Raw genomic sequence first — 14,313 nt, forward strand, 5'->3', positions numbered from 1 at the left:
CCCTGTCACACACAGAGCTGCAGGGCGATCAGGGGGTTTGGGCGCTGCCCCCTGTCACGCTGATCCAGTGCCAGGAGGCCTCGCGGCTCCGCTGATCCCAGTGCTGGGAGGCATATTACCCTTTTACTATATAGGATAGAGGCCTGGGGGCCGGCTGGTTTGCCCTGAAGGGTGTCCTGGATCAGGGTGGGGGTCCCCACTGGGGTGCCTGGCCAGTCTGGGTGAGGGGCTGAGGGCTGCTTTCAGGCTGGCAATTGACTGAAGCTCCCAACCGCTCCTTGTTTTCTTTTTTTTATTCTGGGCCAGCTTTAGCTCTGGCTCTAGCTCTGAGGCTTCCGCTGCTATAATCGAAACAATGTATAACTCTAGCTCTGAGATCCCGGCTGGCTGAAAGCTGATTTCTGGGGTTTTGTTTAGCTACTACATTTGCAACATAGTACATAGTTTCTTAGAGTTGTAGCTCAGAGGCCGTCAAGTCAGGCGGGGGTTGGAGTCCGCAGTCACTGCAGCAAGCAAACCTCATGTTCGCTTCCAGCTGCCTGGCTGCCGGCCGCCATCTTGGCTGACAGTTAATTTGCATAAGGATATGCTGATTAGCCAATGGGAAGGGTAGCTCGTACGCCAATTACTATGTTTCTCTTTTATTAGTGTAGATGACTGTGCTTAGGGCCAGCCTTTTACTCCCTCCTCATCATTTTCTACTTTCTGCCTTTCCTTCTACTTTTACTATCTTCTCCTTGGGGCAAATCACTCCCATATAGGAAGAACATCCTGTTAATCAATTCACAACAAGTTGTGAGATTAAGAGATATTTGTCTTTTGTAAGAGGTTTGAATGAGCATGAGTACTACTTCGGAATAGACTATCAAGAAAATTTACAGAGAAATTTTGTCTTCAAATATGGTTTATCAATATCTTCAAATCATAATTACACAAGCACAAATGGAGGAGGCCAGCTCTAATTTTGTTTTCAGTGTAGGTTCACCATCATGCAAATCAATGTCATTAGACAGAGGGAAAACATTTGTTACTTATTCTTTAGAAACTCATCAGAATCCCAAGGTAAAAAAAACTGAAATTCTAGGTAACTTGATGATTGACTAGAAATATCATAATAATACCAAGCATTGAAAACTGGACTGTGGGTTGGGGTAAATATTATGTTTTGAAATGAATACGGAATATATAACTCCCTTAAGACCTGTTGTTTTCAATAGATGGCTTTTTCATCTTAGGACACATGATATTAACCTTGCTTCATTTGCATTTTTATACTAATGAGCATTTGATTATACTTATAATTAAATCACAACATTTTAGACGAGTTACAGTAAATATATTTTTTTACTACAAAGAAATATACTGTTACAAAAACCAGAAGTCACAATTGGTAAGAAACCTTATGTCAAGGTGCGACTATAATGGTAAAGAAAGATTTGCAGAATCAAGACAAGTTTGGGGGTAATATATTGGCTTTTAAATAGTCTCAATTGTTTTTAAAATAAGCAAGAGCATTTTACCAGGCATAAGCAAGACAGAGGAAGGTGGAGAATGAGTCAGTAATGACAGTTAATGCCTTCAAAATATTTTTCCCCGTGACATTGAGATCATGTATAGGTGAAATGGATTGGGCACCATTGAGATAAATGGACATTTAGGAGATGTGGGTGTGTTAGATGGAATCTCAGTGGTGCTGGTAAAATGAGAGTGGCCGTGAAGAGCTCTATTTCATTTCAGAGATGTGTGCTGCTGGGAGGCGTGAGGCACATCACGCCCACTCACTCTGTGTGCTTCGGAAACACTAGTGGAAGTGTGTCACTGCCATAGGATCATGATTTGCACGCGCTCGGAAATAAAGACCTTTAGAGAAAGGCCATCTCGTTCAAAGCTGTCTGATAAACAGTGGCTCTGAAAAACACGCTGTCCCCACTGGTGCTCAAAGCAGTGTCTCTTCCTGGGGAAGTTGCCCTAAAGTGCGGAAAGGAACAGGATTATGGAACATGCAGGAGGAAGCCAAAGGCATATAAGCTGCAGCCATTTAGAGTTTTCAAAGGAAAAACCCTACCCTGTGCTCCTCCTGCTTCTTTTCCTGACTGATTGTTAGGCCTGTAACTACAGACTCATAATAGATAATCATTCACGGCCCAAATGAATGGGTTTCCTTAACAATAATGCCCTTGTTTGCAGAGTTACTTGTAAACAAAGGATAGCACAGAAATAGATGCACTTAAACATCTTTTTGAGGTAAAATATGTTAGGCTAGAGTACAATTGTCATGAGTTTGGTTAGAAATTTCCCTATTTTATAAAAATCAGTGTATTCCAGTGGCTTTGCTGTACTTAAAGCATGTAGATTTAATTTCATATAAAAGAAATTTTGCTTAGAAATACATTGGTCTAGCCTTGCTGGTGTGATTCAGTTGTTGAGCGTCGTCCTATGAACCAGGAGGTCACGGTTCGATTCCCGGTCAGGGCACATGCCTAGGGTGCAGGCTCGATCCCCAATAGGGGTCATGTAGGAGGCAGCCTATCAATGATTCTCTCTCACCATTGATGTTTATATCTCTCTCTCCCTCTCCCTTCTTCTCTGAAATCAATAAAAAATATATATATTTAAAATAACTACACTGGTCTATTTTATCCCATTAGAGTTATCACTAATTTCTATGAAAAGGTTTAGTAAAAGATACTCTTTATGTGATTAAGAATGGGACCTCATGTGATCTGTGTTTCTGTTTCACAGCTTCCTCTCATTCATAATACTTTCTTCTTTTTTAAATATTTTTAATCCTCACATGAAGACATGCTTTTATTGATTTTAGAGAGATAGTAAGGGAGAGGGGGAGAGAGGAAGAGAGAGAGAGAGAGAGAGAGAGAGAGAGAGAGAGAGAGAGAGAGAGAGAAACATTGATGTGAGAGAGAAACATCAATCTGTTGCCTCCAGCATGCACCCCGACTTGGGATTTAACCTACCGTGGGTATGTGCCCTGACCAGGAATTGAACCCATGACCCTTGGTACACTGGACGATACTCCAGCCAACTGAACCACACCAGCCAGAACCACAGTGCTTTCTTATGTGTCTGCAGTAAGCTTCTGAGAAATGGAGCAACAGCTAACACAGGATCTTCATAGGTGAATGTCTTTCATAAAGTGTATGCTCTTTGTTCATATCTTTTTGAATGAACAGGGATTTAATGTAGCACCAAGTGAATATGGTGGACCAGGTTATCTCATGATGGGGAGTTTGTCTGGCGTTAGAAACCTCACTAATTAGGAAGGCCATTTGACACAGGAGCTGTCGCTGTCCCACCGGAGAGCTCAGCTCTCGACTTTCCCTGCACCTGTGGGTGCCTTGAAGCCCCCAAGCCTCCCTGCTCCGATGCTGACCTGGCAGGGGCGGGGAGGAGCATTACTGTTGTGACTCTGGGATAGAACACCTCTGTTTGAAAGAAAGACTTTAGAGTTGTTTATTTTGATTCTTCTTGTTTCTGTGTTTTGATGCCAATCCCCTGAAAATGCTCAATATCTTAGTTTCCCCTGTAGTTAAACATTTCTACTTCCAGTTTTCCTCTGACGTTGAGGCTCAAAATTAATAGCCTTGTCTATTCAAAGTGTTTACAGTTCTGCTTTTGTGGATGTTAATTATTCCTCCCATTGCAGTTTAATTAATAAGAGATTGCATCTTACTCATTTCATCTCTCAGGATGTTGCTTCAAAGAACTAACCATCTAAGCTAGTGCTTAACAGCTTCACTCCCAAGAGCATATCTCATGGTGATATTGAATTTTAGCAATCAGATATGGTCATTAAATGCAGAAGATCCAGTATCCATGGTACAGTTTTATAATTATATATAATTGCACCATTCATCTTGGTAGAATTTCTAATGAGCTGTATGTAAACAAGTATATTTAAAAATTGTGATAGAAATATTTTCATGTTACCCCAACATTTAGCAGTTTTAATTACGTGGATACATTTCATATCTGAGTAAGCAGAAATTAGCCCATTATCCATTATCCAAGTGATTTTTATCAATTAATATCTGAGGAATGCAGTTTATTCTTTACAGATGTTTAAAGCTTTCTGTGAATTTTTGGGAAAGTACTGAGCAGGGACTTTGTACCTTTATGGTTCTCTCACACCATAAAATTGAGTGCATACGTGAATTTATGGGAAAAAATATGTGAAGTAAAAACACTGCAGGCAGTGATAGCAGGAGGGAGCAGATAGACATCTAGGACCGGCATTGGGCTGAGGTTGCTGTGGCAACTGCTTTGTAAGCGCTGTCTGCATTTGGGGCAGCATTTTCCTTAGAGCAGCAGTTCTCAACCTGTGGGTCGCAACCCCTTTGGCGGTTGAACGACCCTTTCACAGGGGTCACCTAAGACCATCCTGCATATCATATATTTACATTATGATTCATAACAGTAGCAACATGACAGTTATGAAGTAGCAAGGAAAATAATTTTATGGTTGGGTCACAACATGAGGAACTGTATTTAAAGGGCCAGAAGGTTGAGAACCACTGCCTTACAGGCTCCTTTATCAATCTCTCTGGAGCTCTTGTGACCTTCCTGGACAGTTCACCCTCTTTCTGCTGGATCTTGATGACAGAGAATACAATCAGAGAAGTCCAATTTGAAAATAGGAAGCTGGAAGCAGGAGCTTCCTGAAATTAGTCTATGAAAATTGGGGAAATCGAGGTTCCCTCAACCGATGGGGCATCAAGAGTATTACAGATCAGACATGTCAGGTTCTGACTCGGGACTACAGCTTTTGGGAACGTGGCTATAGAACTGAGCATCTTCAAATGGAAACAGTGGAGAAGAGTTGCTGAACAAAATGTTGGAGCACATGCAAATCTTGCTTAAAATGTGTCCTGGCTTTTGTTATCATGTGAGATGAAATACACAGAACCCAAGGAAGCCCTGTTTTGCTTTCCGAAGCAGTGAACGTCTTCTAAGTAAGAGTGAATGTGTAGCACAGCTAATGATATCTAGGAGTGGCCATCAAACGCACCAGTCTTAATGTATGTCCACCCACATTCATTTGTTATTACTTCTCAAGAAATGCTTTGCCACGGACGTGTGGTTAGGTATGCAAATGCTAGCTAGCTCTTGTGATAACTGATCCAGATTTTAAATCTCTAGATTTAAAATTAGGGAGAGTAATTGGGGAGAAGATGCTATCCCGGGTGTGTTCTTTGTAAGTAATGACAGAAAACTACCAAGAAAATGGGTGTTTTGAGCCTCTGAGAGATTGCCTCTCTTTAGAGTCGCTGTTATTTTTATGTCACCAAGCTATTTTTTTCATAGAAATGTTATTCCAAATTTAGAAAGAGTGCACAGCAGCTCTGTAGCTTTGTCTTTGTGGACTGAGTTGAGATATAGAGTGACAGGGAAACGTGCAGACACTTCTGCATTAGTGAAGACCGCACAGAAAGGCATGCTGAGGATTTGTGCATATTTGATAATTTGGGAATTTGTAGCTTTGTCTTTGTGGACTGAGTCGAGATATAGAGTGACAGGGAAACGTGCAGACACATCTGCATTAGTGAAGACCCACAGAAAGCCATGCTGAGGATTTGTGCATATTTGATAATTTGGGAATTTTTTTTTTGTTCTACATTTTTATAGGAAAATGAATCAAAATATTTCAAAAGCTAAAATGTAAATGAAAAGTTTCCCAAAACTCTAAAGTAGAATTTCTGCAGTTTCTACATAATATTGTTTGATGTAGACTTTCAGAAAATGCCAAGTCCTTCTCAGATTTCCATTCAAATGTGATAATTAATGATGTTAAAAATATATAATCTGATCATAGACAGTGGCACAGTGTAGACCTCAATTTTGTTGTTGTTAATCCTCACTTGAGGATATTTTCCCACTGATTTTTAAGGAGAGTGGGAGAGAGAGGGAAAGACAGAGAGGAAGATCGATGTGAGAGAAACACATGGGGTGGTTTGGTTGCCTCCTGCATGCACCCTGATCAGGGCCGGGGCCAGGGAGGAGCCTGAAACCAAGGTTCTAGTATGTGCCCTTGACCGAAATCGAACCTGGGACCCTTTGGTCTGCAGGCCGATACTCTATCCACTGAGCCAAACTGGGTATGGCTAGACGTCAGTTTTAAAAATCGTTTTGAGCTTTTGGCATCTATGCTAAAAGCTCAAAATAAATTTCCATCAAGGTGAACTTATTAATTTGAGGGTTAATTTTTAAAACATGAATATAAAGATGACTTCATTAGTCATATTAGATTGCTATTTCTTATATTGTTTATGGAATACTTTCTGAAGATTTTGTTAAATAGGAATTGTGGTTATAAACTCCATCAAGACCTCTTGTTCTGCACTGACCTAGACTGTTGTTAGTCATATTATTTCTTCATTTTTGCTTTTCACAGAGTTAAACCCCTCATTATATCTCATTTCCAGACTGTCCTCACCTCTAGGAGAACAGTCAGGGCATGGGTACAATGTCCTTATTTTCCATATTAGAGGTGGTAGACACTGACTAATGTGTAGAGTGTAAGAAGAGGAGAGACAACTTGATGTTGGAACTCTCAGAATCCAGACGGCTTGCTGGATGCTGGAGCTGCAGGAGGAGACCATGACTTCTGCCCAACATCGTGTATGAGATTGAAAGCCGGGCTCTCTCTCGGAGCAAGGACTTCCGCCACCCGGTTGTCACCAAAACTGAGGTCATCTGGAAGTCATGGATGGCTTCTCTCCATCTGGAACAAGAGAGATTGAGGAAACACCACAAAGGTTTTCTGCTGAGCACGTGACTGCACGGGCAGATGCAGAACGTGTTTGGGAAAGAACTGAATTATTCTTGGAATCTGTGTCAGGGGAAATTTGATTTGTTAGTTCGCAGGCCTGCCAACATAATCCTGCAGATCTTCTCTTTTCTTAATTGGAATGACATTGGGCAGCTATCAAAAACCTGCAAATAATTCCCCAAGATGTGTAACAGTGAAGAATTCTGGGGGAAATTTAGAACTTTACAGAAGAAAAATATGCTTTTGCCACAAAGATGATAGGTATAATCATTTATAAGAAGCTGCTGGCTTTCACCAAAATGTAGCCCAACAGAAGATCACAGAGAAGACAGGTGACATTTTTCTAAACTTTACTGAAGTTACTAAAAAAAAAAGGATTTAACTGAACTTTCATGTAACAGTTACTACCATTAAGACCTTGCCTGTAGCTGAGACCACAGGCAAGCAATTATCTGGTGGGGATTTGTTGGTAATTTGTTTAAGAAAAATCCTCTTGACTCTGAATATTGTTCTGAAAATAAACTTATTTTCTGTCAAAAAAAAAAAATCCACAAGGCAAGTTGCCATCGTTCTGGGGGAGAGTGACAGCTTGAGTGCAGTACGTAAACAACTCATGTTTTGAGTGCTAAAATTGTTATCACAAATGGCTTTCCTTTTGTCAACATGATCCCTTTGAGTTCTAAAAAATTAGATATTTACATAATCTATATGTAGTCCTTACCAAGGCATGACCTATAGCTGTGCTTCTTACACATTTCCACTAGCGGAGGGCAAAGTGAATGCATATGCCCAGGTGCCAAAGCATCCCATCTATGTAGGGAGTTTTCTTTTAGTCTCCTGTTTTCTCTTAATCCTTATGAATAGTTTACCTTCTATTTATTGTCCTTGATTAAATATATAAATAATGACAACATTTATTTATTTTTAAATAATCCTTTATTGTTGAAGTATTGCATATGTCCCCCATTGACCTCCACCAGCCTGTCCTCGTCCCCCCCACCCTTGCCCTCACACATTTATTTATTTATTTTTAAATAATCCTTTATTGTTGAAAGTATTGCATATGTCCCCCATTGACCCCCACCAGCCTGTCCTCGTCCCCCCCACCCTTGCCCTCACCGCCCCATTGTCTGTGGCCATGGACCATGCATATATGCATACAAGGTTCTTGGTTGATTACCTCCCACACACCCACCCTCCCACACCTTCCCCCCAAGATTCCGCACTCTGTTCCCTGCTTCCATGTCTGTGGACCCACTCTTTTCATCAGTTTATTTTGTTAGATTCCACTTATGAGTGAGATCATGTGATACTTGTCTTTCTCTGACTGACGTATTTCACTTAGCATGATACTCTCCAGGATTAATGACCACATTTATTAAACATTAAATCACTTCCATTTCCCCCAAACTGGTTGAATAAATTTGATGCCCCCAGATGGTCACTGTGAGAACCGGCTTCCCCCTTCTTGGTTGACCAAGGCCTACTTGAGTGAAAAAACTGCTTCTTATTCCTTTCTATATTCCCCAATATCTGGCAGAGCACTGGGCATAGAGTCACTATTAATAAATGTGTGCTTGTGTTTAATGTATGCCTATGTCCCCTATTAGAGTATACGTATGATCCTCAATAAATATTTCATATAGAATATTGGATGATAGTATGTTTACACTAGAAACATGTATTTTTAATCTTGTAAAAACCTCTGTGTGAAAAAAATATGTACATGTTTTTGGTTCTTAACTTTCAACTTGACTTATTGAGATGTCTAGACCATATGGGTATAAGAGCAGTTCCTCTTTGAATACAGTGCTCTATGTAGCCAGCATCAGAGTTTTCGGATCTGAAGTTTCCCTGTGGCTGCGTATTTAGACATTCTATCTGGTTTCTTTTTGTTTTTTTTCATGTTTTTTTTATATCTCCTATTTTCTTTGACATCCCCTCATTATTCATATTTCTTTAAAGTTGATGAGCATATGTATTTCATGATAATTGTACTTATGTCTGATTCCGTAATTTTTTTCCTTTGGCACATGAGCTCAGAGTGGTGGATTGTTTCTTGCATATTGTGATTTTTATTATTTATTTATTTTTAAATGTGTATTTATTGATTTTAGAGAGAGAAGGGAGAGGGAGAGAGGAGAAAAAGAAAACATCCATTGGTTGCCTCCCATACGCACCCCAACCAGGGACCAAACCGCAACCTGGGTCTGTGCCCTGACCGGAATCGAACCAGTGACCTTTCAGTGCATGGGACTAGTGCAACCAACTGAGCCACACCAACCAGGGCCACATTGCGATTTTTAATTGTGCGTTCACGTTCCCTGAAATTTTATCTGTGTGATTTTTTTGAGGCCTGGTTTTAAAGTGACTTCATGCTCATTTTTCCAGTGCTTGGGACTGTTTTAAACTGCATTGTGGGTTTCTCTGAGACATGTAGCCGGTGTGATTTCTGGCTCTAGTCCAGCATCAATTCAGGCTTCTGGTTGGAATTTGCCCTTCCCCTTCAACTCCCCAATTCACCTAGAACCAAACCCTAAAACCCAGACAAGTTCCTCCACTATCTCGCTTGTTTTTTTTCCTCTTTATAATCATGAAAATGTCACTATTCGGGGCTTTCCAAATTCAGAAAGAATCTTTGACCTAATCTCCATCACAGTGGCCACAGTTTTGTTTACTACCAATGTACTTAGGCACCTGGACCCATCCTTCTAGCTTAAATGACTTGGAAATCTCGTCAGGATTAGCAGATGCGTCTAGGGCGGGGGTGGGCAAACTTTTTGACTCGAGGGCCACAATGGGTTCTTAAACTGGACCGGAGGGCCGGAACAAAAGCATGGATGGAGTGTTTGTGTGAACTAATATAAATTCAAAGTAAACATCATTACATAAAAGGGTACGGTCTTTTTTTTTTTTAGTTTTATTCATTTCAAACGGGCCGGATTCGGCCCGTGGGCTGTGGTTTGCCCACAGCTGGTCTAGGGCAAACGTGCAGCATGGGGTGGGGGTAGGGGTTGGAGCCCGTGGGTGGAGGGGGATGGAGGGGAGTTTACTGACCTGGTTGAAGTTTGTTTTCTCTTTGATGATGACCTCTAGAGAATTTCTCTTTTTTGTTTCCCATAGATATATGCAAAAAATAATATTAAAATACTTTCATTTATATTTAGGAGAAATTGGAAAAGATCTCTACTCTTATCTAGTTTATTGGAAACAATAGCTCTTGAATATCTGCTGTGTGTAAGGCATGCTAATGACCCTCACACTGGAAAACATGGCCATCCTCTTCGCTAATGACAATGGGAAACACTCAGTGATCCTTACTCCTTCTCCAGCCCATCTGGTGGCAGGCATTTTCATGATGACTGAAATTCTTGGGGTCTCTGTGTTCTTATCCTACGTAATAAAAGCCTAATATGCTAAGTGTCCGACAGTTCATTTGACCGGCTGCTATGACACTCACTGACCACCAGGGGGCAGACATTCTGACCAGTAGGTTAGCTTGCTCCTGGGGTCTGGCTGATCAGGAGTGGGTGAGACAGACCAGACACACCTTGGAGCCCTCCCACAGTCCCTCCCCGGCCCCAATCATGCACCGATGGGGTCCCTGGTCCCAGCCTGCTCCCTCTCCTGTCCAGCCGGCCAGTAGCTATGATGTGCACTGACTACCAGTAGCAGATGGTCAACGCAGGAGAGGCAGCTCTTGGGTGACACAACCCGGAACCAGAGAGGAGGGAGGCCGATTCCTCACAATTCCTCTCAGACTCTGGGACCCCTCGGGGGGGATGTTGAAGAGCCAGTTTCAGCCCAATTCCCGAAGGCCAGGGTGAGGGACCCTACCTGCCAGAGGGCCCCTGCTCACTCTGCAGATGCCCTTTGAGCCTGCCCAGGTGTGGCAGACCTGGGAGAGACGGCGGAAGGTTGGCTCCAGGGCATGTCCAGACCATCTCGCTCCGTCCTGCCCTACTGGCCACCACCTGGGACCTGCACGGAAGGACTAATTAATTTCCTTTCAATGTGCATGAATCCATGCACCGGGACATTAGTCTACAATAAAATGGTGTTGCACTAAATGATCTTTACAGATCCTTCCAGATCTAAAATTTTTGACCCTATGGCCCTGAACCACTACATTCTCCCCCTCCCCCCCCATTTTCATTTTTCCTTCTTACAGTGATATCACCCCTATTCTGTGCTCCTCCCACAGGTTGCTTCGCTGGGAGTCACGACCTTCACCTTATGTGCTCTGTGTATAGACCGCTTCCGGGCGGCCACCAACGTGCAGATGTACTATGAGATGATCGAGAACTGTTCTTCCACCACCGCCAAGCTGGCTGTCATATGGGTGGGCGCGCTCCTGTTAGCGCTTCCCGAGGTGGTCCTTCGCCAGCTGAGCAAGGAGGACGTGGGCTTCAGCGGCCGCGCCCCGGCGGAACGCTGTGTCATCAAGATCTCCCCCGACCTGCCCGACACCATCTACGTCTTAGCCCTCACCTACGACGGCGCGAGGCTCTGGTGGTACTTCGGCTGCTACTTCTGTTTGCCCACGCTGTTCACCATCACCTGCTCCTTGGTGACGGCGCGGAAAATCCGCCAGGCGGAGAAAGCCTGCACGCGCGGGAACAAGCGGCAGATCCAGCTCGAGAGCCAGATGAACTGCACGGTGGTGGCTCTGACCATCTTGTACGGCTTCTGCATCATCCCCGAGAACATCTACAACATCGTGACCGCCTACATGGCGACCGGGGTTTCCCAGCAGACCATGGACCTGCTGCACATCATCAGCCAGTTCCTGCTGTTCTTCAAGTCCTGCGTCACCCCGGTCATCCTCTTCTGCCTGTGCAGACCCTTCAGCCGGGCCTTCCTGGAGTGCTGCTGCTGCTGCTGCGAGGAGTGCGCCCACAAGTCCTCCGCCGCCGCCAGCGACGACAACGACAACGAGTACACCACCGAGCTGGAGCTGTCCCCGTTCAGCACCATCCGCCGCGAGATGTCCACCTTCGCTTCTGTCGGAACTCACTGCTGAAGGACGCTGGGTCTGGTCTGATTTTTATTTTATTTTTTATTTTCCTACCCTGGGAAAGTTTTTACTTCCTATTTTTTTCCTGACCGGGAAAGAAATGCAGACAAAAAGAGAGAGAACTATTAACTACTGTAGAACTGATTTTGCAAATTAATATTTGTGCTTGGAAAAGAAAAAAGGTTTATATTTAGTTATTGAAGAAGTCCGAGGAGGCCAATAGTTTTAGATAATTTTATCTGGTATGGTGCTAATATTTTCTTGAAAAAAAAAAAGTTCTCGCACCCTAATGAATTGCTAATTTTCTTTCTTTTCAAAATATAATCGCTGTATGTTGATGATAGCCATGTGCTTTTGTAGGTTATATTATGTTTGAGTTGTAATTGAAAGTATATTGTATATATATCATGAGATGATTTGTAGATAAGAGACATTCACAAAGTAGCACCAAATAAATGACACTTTATTCTTTAATACCATTGTCAATCTACTTTTAACCAATTTTCAATAAATCTTTTAATTGCCTTAAATACACAATTACTGGTTCTATGCACAAGTTAAAAATGGCCTTATTGTTTTATAATTTTATTTCCTTTAAGGCAGGTCATCACTGTGTTATAAAGTCTTCTTAATACAGTAGTACTATTTTATATGCATGGCTCAGAAAACTATATCATGTTAAAACAAATTGTATTTTAATATTTAGATACAGATGTAAAATTACTTTCAAATATTTACAAAATACAAATAAACAGACAGCAGAGTAGGAAGAAACTATCTTTTTTTTATTATTTTTTTAAATTTACCTTTCAACTAGCATGTAGACCTGTAGGGTTTCCTATAAGGAATAATGAGCTGAATTAAGGACTAAAATACAATACGCTCGTCACCCACTTCCCTCTGAACACTGACCTTGCAGCGCTGTGACTCTCATGGGAAGCACTCTGAATGCTAATTTTCCTCCTTTTAAACAATGAACTTGATTAAATCTGTGTGATCTCATGTCTTTAAGTAGACTGAAAGTACAGTAGTGGAGTAATAAAATATTTATATATCTTGATTAGAACACTTGAATATTCAAATGCCACCTTTGAATTGGCATTCCGCAAACTTCCAACAAAAAACAAAACCTCTCCATCTGAAGACTTCGAATTCCTTAAGGAGTTCAAGTTGCAGCAGCTGTGTAGGATGCCTGCCAGGTGGGGCACATGTCTAAATCAAATGGCAGAGGCAGTGACCTGGTGACACAGTGTGGCAGTGTGGCACAGTGTCTGTGTGTTCAGAACAGTTATATAGGGAAATCCAGTGTTCTGGCTGGAAACCGCCCTCTGTGCTTTCGGCACTGTTTGGCATAGCTGAGCAGCACCGTCTTTCTTCCAGGTTATAACGTGATGTTTTTTTAATCATTACACTTTAGTGCTAGAAAAATAAAGATACTTAATCCAGACTATTCATCTTTCACATGAAACCCAGGTTCTGACCGTGCCCAGGATACCTCCTCCTTCTCAGTCAGTACTGTTCAAAGGGATTTCCCCCACTTTCTGTGTGTATTCTGAGGGATTTGAAGGAGAATAAGAACAAGGCATCATTGCTTTACAGATCCCTGTAACAGGTCTTTGGAAAACTTCTCAAGGACGCTTGAGCTAGGTTTTGGCCGCTGAGCCGATCAACAATTGTGATGCCCCAGTGTCTCTCATAATATTTACTCAACTTTATAAATAAAGAAACATTGGCTGAGCACATGGTATAGAAAAGGTTCGATGCTATTACCTGCTGTAGATAAAAGTATACAGAGCTCAGGGTCAGACTTAACAAAACCAGGCAAGGGTGGGATGGGAATGAAGGCATACGACAGGTAAATCAACAACTCTGATACCAGGTGGGACTTGTTAGGAAGGTGTGAAGTTCTAGGATGGTTCACAGCTCAGGGTGGAGGACATCATGAAAGGCTTTAGGAGGTAACTGGGTGGATAGGCTTCAGCAGGAGTTGGTGAAAGGTAGTATGAGAAATGGACATCTCAGGATGAGAGAGTTCATTAAAGGAGTAGAGGGAGGAATCATGAGGTGTGGTTGAAGAATAAGTGAATGGTCCAGCTTGGTTCCTATGTTATATGTGTGTAGAAACCTCATGGAAAATACTGATGAAAATAGGCATTGAGACCATATCATAAAAACATATGGCCTTATGTCTTTGGCATTCTATATCTGTGTTCACATGAGAGGCCCTGCCCTTCCTCTACCCCATACTCTCATACTGTGCCAGGTGTGGTGAAAATAGACATTGAGACTATATCATAAAACATTTAAGATGCTGCTGTTCAAGAACATTTTTTCTCCAACCCTGCCCCCTCATTTAAGAAATAGATGGACTTTTTTCAGTCTTCAAGAACTCTCCATGGTAACACGTGACGTTTTCTTCCTAATGTTTTGAATTCATCTTGCACTTGAAAGTATTCTTCAATTACTTTCTGTTGGTTTTGGCTTCCTATGTTCTTTTTCTAGGCAGCATATT

The 14,313-nt window shown here is 42.1% G+C and overlaps 1 protein-coding gene across 1 annotated transcript in view; it reads left to right on the forward strand.

The window, feature by feature from the left end:
* Positions 1-12,275, forward strand: part of GPR37 (G protein-coupled receptor 37 (endothelin receptor type B-like)) — a 50,836-nt gene extending 38,561 nt beyond the window's left edge. The window contains exon 5 of the mRNA XM_014542356.1: positions 10,989-12,275. Within this exon, the coding sequence (XP_014397842.1) occupies positions 10,989-11,807 (819 nt within the window). The 3' untranslated portion in view covers positions 11,808-12,275. The remainder of the gene's footprint in view (positions 1-10,988) is intronic.
* Positions 12,276-14,313: the final 2,038 nt, after the last annotated feature.

Source organism: Myotis brandtii, unplaced genomic scaffold (genome assembly GCF_000412655.1).
Source record: "Myotis brandtii unplaced genomic scaffold, ASM41265v1 scaffold3, whole genome shotgun sequence".
Classification (NCBI taxonomy): domain Eukaryota; kingdom Metazoa; phylum Chordata; class Mammalia; order Chiroptera; family Vespertilionidae; genus Myotis; species Myotis brandtii.